At 38.0% G+C, this 6,000-nt stretch overlaps 1 protein-coding gene across 1 annotated transcript in view; it reads left to right on the top strand.

Annotated features, from left to right (window-relative positions):
* DPY19L4 (dpy-19-like 4 (C. elegans)) overlaps positions 1–6,000 on the top strand; it is a 76,994-nt gene that overhangs the window by 55,235 nt on the left and 15,759 nt on the right. The window contains exon 13 of the mRNA XM_006859211.1: positions 4,269–4,388. Coding sequence (XP_006859273.1) covers positions 4,269–4,388 — 120 coding nt within the window. The remainder of the gene's footprint in view (positions 1–4,268; positions 4,389–6,000) is intronic.

The raw sequence follows: 6,000 nt of genomic DNA, 5'->3' as shown, positions 1-6,000 counted from the left end.
GTTGATCGTTTTTCTAATGTTGAACCATCCTTGCATCCCTGATATGAATCCCACTTGATCATGATGTATTATCTTTTTGATGTGTTGCTGCAGTCTGTTGGCTAGTATTTTGTTGATAATTTTTGCATCTATGTTCATGAGGTATATTGGTCTATAGTTTTCTTTCTTAGTGGCGTCCTTCCCTGGTTTTGGTATGAGGGCTATGCTTGCTTCATAAAATATATTAGGAAGTTTTTCATCCTCCTCTATATTTTGGAATAATTTGAGTAGAATTGTTGACAGCTCTTCCGTGAATGTTTGGAAGAATTCACCAGTGAAGCCATCTGGGCCAGGACTTTTTTGGTTTGAAGTCTTTTGATGACCTGATCGATTTCTTCTTTTTTTATTGATCTGTTCATATTTTATACTTCACTTTGTGTAAGTTTAGGTAGGTCATGTTTATCTAAAAATGTATCCATCTCTTGTAAGTTTTCAAATTTGTTGGAGTATAACTCTTCATAGCATTCTGTTACTATCCTTTTGATTTCCTTTGGTTCCATTGTGACATCTCTCATGTGGTTTCTAATGTGTGTTATTTGTGTCTTTTCCCTCTTTTGTTAGGTTTCTTCATGTATGATGTTCTTGATGTCATCCCACAATTCTAATGGTTTTTGGCCTTTAGTGTTTAATGTATCAAATCTGTTCTTCAGATGATATCTAAATTTAGGTGGGATATATTCAAGGTCATATTTTGACTCTCGGGCACTTGTTTTCATTTTCTTCAGCTTCATTTTGAATTTGCATATGAGTAACTGATGGTCTGTTCCATAGTCTGTCACTGGCCTTGTTTTCACTGATGATATGGAGCTTTTCCATCATCTCTTCCCTCAGATGTAGTCAATTTGATTTCTATGTATTCGATCTGGTGAGGTCCATGTGTATAGTCATGTCTTATGCTGTCTTAAGAAGGTATTTGAAATGAACAAATCATTGGTTTTGCAGAATTCTATCATGCGTTTTCTAGCATCATTTCTATCACTAAGGCCATATTTTCCAACTACTGATCCTTCCTCTTTGCTCCCAACCTTTGCATTCCAATCTTCAGTAATGATCAATACATCTTGATTTCATGTTTGATCGATTTCAGTTTGAAGACGTTGGTAGAATTCTTCTATTTCATCCTCACTGGCTTTAGTGGTTATACGTAAATTTGAATAATAGTGGTATTAACTGGTCTTCCCTGTAGGTGCATGGATATTATCCTATCATAGACAGCATTGTACCTTATGACTGACCTGGATATGTTCTTTTTGACAATGAATGCAACACCATTCATCTTCAGTTTGTCATTTCCTGCATAGTAAACCATGTGGTGGTCAGACTGAAAATGACCAATACCAGTCCATTTCAGCTCACTAATGCCTAAGATATTGAAGTTTATGCGTTCCATTTCATTTTTGACAATTTCCAATTTTCCCAGATTTATACTTCATACATTCCATTTCCTGATTATTAATGGATGTTTACAGCTGTTTCTCTTCATTTTGAGTTGTGCCCCATCAACAAATGAAGGTCCCATGGGCTTTACTCCCACAGGCTTTACTCCATTCACATCATCACGGTCAACTCTACTTTGAGGAGGCAGCTTTTCCCCAGTTACATTTTGAGTGCCTTCCAACCTGAGGGGCTCATATTGTCCTATCAGTGACAGCGTTGCACCTCATGCCTGATCTGGATATGTTCTTTTTGATGATAAATGCAACACCATTCCTCTTCAATTTGTCATTTCCTACATAGTAGACCATGTGGGTGTCAGATTCAAAATGGCTGATACCAGTCCATTTCCGCTCACTAATGCCTAAGATATTGATGTTTATGTTCCATTTCATTTTTGACAACTTCCAATTTTCTCAGATTCATATTTCATACATTCCATGTTCTGATTTTCAATGGATGTTTGCAGCTGTTTCTCTTCATTTTGAATTGTGCCCCATCAGCAGATGAAGGTCCCACAGGCTTTTCTCCCACGAGCTTTACTCCATTCATGTCATCACAGTCAACTCTACTTTGAGGAGGCAGCTCTTCCCCAGTCACATTTTGAGTGCTTTCCATCTTGAGGGGCTCGTTTTCTGGCACTATATTTGACGGTGTTTCTCTGCTATTGATAAGGTTTTCAGTGACTTAATATTTGGAAATAGTCCGTCACTCTTTCTTCCTTGTCTTTCTTTATCTGGAAGCTCATCTGAAACCTGTCCACCATGGGTGACCCTGCTGGTATTTTAAGTACCCATGGCATAGCTTTCAAAATCACAGCAAGTCACAGGCCACCACAGTAAGACAAACTGACAGACGAGTGGTGGCCGTTTGGTCTTAAGTGGAAACTGTCACTTTAAATTTCGAGGAGATCTGTGTGCACATGTCGTAGAACCCTCTATGAGTGGGTGTGGGTGTCCATTCATTCCGGCATACCCTCTAGTCACCAGAATGGAGGTGCGCAGACAGGAGAGAACAATGAACAGATACCAAAAAAAGAATTTTTTATACATTTTAAAGCTTCTAATTCTGTTCATTGATATGTAAAACATAACTATAAGATATTTTATAAGGAGCCCTTGAATGGCAAGATGATTGCGTAATTGGACCTCTAATCAAAGGTTGGTAGTTCAAACCTACCCAGAGGCACCTTGAAAGACAGGCCTTAGGATCTGCTTCTGGAAGTTCATAACCTTGAAAACCTTGTGAAGCAGTTCTCTGCACACTTCCAGAACTGACTAGATAGCAACTAGCAACTTCAAATCAGATGAAATTCAAATTTAGTTTTATATATTTAAATATGTAGTGATCCAGACTTAATATATTTATAGAGTAATATCTAAATAATGAGTTAAACTTTTACAGACAAATTTGCTAATTTGATCAGATTTTCGCTTAAGAATAATATCTTTCATTTGACTTAAATGACACAGGTGATTTTTAAATGATAAAGTTAGACTATTCATAAATATCTTTATTACATTTGAAAGGAGCTTATGTATAGTATCTTAATTTTGAGGATTTAGTTATTCAGACTATGATTTGCCCATACTCATTTAATAACTGTAATTAAGTGCTAACTGATCTTAGAAAAGCAAATATAAGATAACCTTTGTATCCTATTTCCTGAACTTTCTTATTGGTCTTCACAAAGTCAGTTATCTTTAAGTTTTAAAAGCCATTTACAAATACTTGGAGATATGTAAGCTAGGTGTTTGATTAGAAAATTTATTTTCAAATCTTAAGAATTCTTAGTTATCTATTGCTGCTCTAACAAAAATAACACAAGTAGGTGATTTTAACAATCAGACATTTCTTCCCAGTTAGGAGGCTGGAAGTCTGAATTCAAGGCTCTAGTTCTAGAGAAAGACTTCTATGTCTTGAAGGGCCTTGTCTCTCGAAGAGCTCCTATTTCTCGGTTCCTTGGTGATATTCATGTGGTACTGTTGTTATTGTTGTTAAGTCCCATCGAGTCAGTTTCGACCCATAGCAACCATGCATACGGTTTCCGAGAGGAAGCTGGTGAGCTTGAACTGCCGACCTTGCCATTCAAACAGCTTTGCAAGTCTGGTGCATTAACCCATAGCGCCACACCAGGACTCCTGGCATTTATCATATTTTTACCCAAATTAAGCCCATGTTCTACCTGTTTTAAAAAAAAAATTTCCAATCATGTACTTCTTCCCTAGGTATTTTCCTAAGTATGCTATGCTGCTTTTTTGCATGTTGTTATAAAATACAGTTAGTATGTTGTTGTTGTTAAGTGCCATCTAGTCAGTCCTGACTCATAGTGATCCTGTATAGGGTTTCCAAGGAGTAGCTGATGAGTTTGAATCGCCACATTGCGATTCAAACCGACCTTGGGATCCAGTGCATATCCTACAGCACCACACAGTTAGAGTAGCATGCTATAAACTCTCTATCCTTTTCCTTCCTATTCCCTCAAGCTGGCATAAAAAGTAGAGTGTGAAAAGTACAGTATCTTCTCCCATCTCTGTTTGCTTGCGTAATCTGCCTTTTTATATATTAAGAGAGATTAACTGAAACCACATCATACACTACACTGCCTCATTAATGTAAAGAAAAAGTATTCCCAGATGGGATTATAACTGCCAGTAGATAGGTTAGGATTTACAGCACATAATTTAATTCTTATCAAGAACCATCTGTGTTTTGTTTCATGAGGAAATTAAAACTTTAGGGATAGGCTCTAAAGATGATAAATGTATCTTTGGTTTTTCACTTCCTTTTTATAGTGGGAAGTCAATGAAAGAAACTGTTTCACTCGAAGATGGACGAATTGGAGGAAGGCCAGAAATAATTTATCATGTAATTCACACTATTTTATTGGGTTCTCTTGCAATGGTTATAGAAGGGTAAGTGTACTTTATTTGACCTGTATAATTTTACAAAGAGCTATCCTTTTTGAAAAGGAGCTGGGTGATGTAGTGGGTGCACTGAGATGCTAATCTAAAGATCAGTGGCTGGAACCCACCAGCTGTTCCTTCAGAGAAAGATTTAACAGTCTACATCTATAAAGATTGAAAGCCTTGGAAACCCTATGGGGCAGTTCTGCTCTGTTTTATAGGATTACTATGAGTGAGCATCAACTCAATGGCACAGCAACAACAACAATATTGTAAAGACAGTCTGTCTAGGAGTAATGCCTCAGTATATCTGATATGTCTAGAAATATATTGAATTGTTTTTATTGAGTTGTTGTTAAGTGCTGTCAAGTTGGTTCCAACCAGAGCGGCTGGTGACCTTGAACAGTCAACTTTACAAGTTCAAACCACCATTGCAGTCCAGGGCATTGGGTAGCATTGAGGATTTTAGGGTAGGAGTTCAATAAACAATACCTTTTATTCCACTCTAAAATTTGTACTCACATGAAAAATATGACAGTGAAAGATGAAATGACGGTTTTGGTTCTGATAAAATATACATTGGAGAACACATCTTTATATGTCATCAAAAAGGCTTTTAATATCTTTCACTTCAAATTGAGCTTAGTTCCCAAACTGCTGGCCTTCTCTCTTGAAGCAGCAGAGTCTTGGTAAGCTTACAATATGCTGGGTTTGCTCAGTTCTTTTATTAAACTCTCCAATCACATCAGTTTGTTGTTTTTTTTTAAGTTTTAATTGTGAATTATGTGATAGTTTACATGGGAGAACATTAGTTTTACAGTCATTCTATCGTATATCGTTTCATTGCCATGGTTACAATCCCCACCATACATCATCAACCAACCAAAGGGTACACCCTGCAAGCCTGCCCCTCAGTCATCAGCACGCAGTCCCTCTCTCTCTCTGGGTCTAGAGTCCCCAGCCACTCCGTTTCTGCACGTCATCTTCTCTGCCTCCATCTTAGGTATCACTGCTTCTCTGGGTAGGGTCCCACCCTCCACTCTTCTCCCTTAATGGTCCCAGGAACCTCTGCTCCTGGACTGCAAAGTCAACAACTCTCCTCCTTTTGCTACAAAACGCCTACCTTTACATTTCCATCCTTCACAGTCAGTCCTGATAGCAATTATTCACTATTGTACCACAAGAGTCTTATCCCTGTCTCCTTTCATCAGCCTCGTCCAGACAGTTTGGATAGTACTCAGTGGAGATTCTACCTTCCCCTGCACCCTCTGGATTTAGGCTCCCTCTTGATAGCTTGTAAGCCAGTCACTTCTTGCCTTTGTAGCCCTCCCATTTTGGGTAGCCAGTGTCTAAGTTGCCCATTGCTGTCTACCCAGTATTCCAAATCTGTAAAGATTTGTTCTGTCTTTTGAGCTACTGCATCCACAGATATTGGTCAAGTTCATCAAATTGTATCAGATTACTCCTTTTTCCCCCTCTTCTTTTTTCTAGTTGCGTTCTGATCATCCAGCCATTGAAGCCAGGTCAAGTGGGTATTATCTGCAAGTGTGGGTGTTCCTGTGCATCTCCCCTCACTTCTTTTTTTTGAAGTTTTTATTGTGAATTATGTGATAGTTTACAT

The sequence above is a fragment of the Chrysochloris asiatica genome, unplaced genomic scaffold, assembly GCF_000296735.1.
Source record: "Chrysochloris asiatica unplaced genomic scaffold, ChrAsi1.0 scaffold00031, whole genome shotgun sequence".
Lineage (NCBI taxonomy): Eukaryota > Metazoa > Chordata > Mammalia > Afrosoricida > Chrysochloridae > Chrysochloris > Chrysochloris asiatica.
This window is presented reverse-complemented; position numbering and strand designations above follow the sequence as displayed.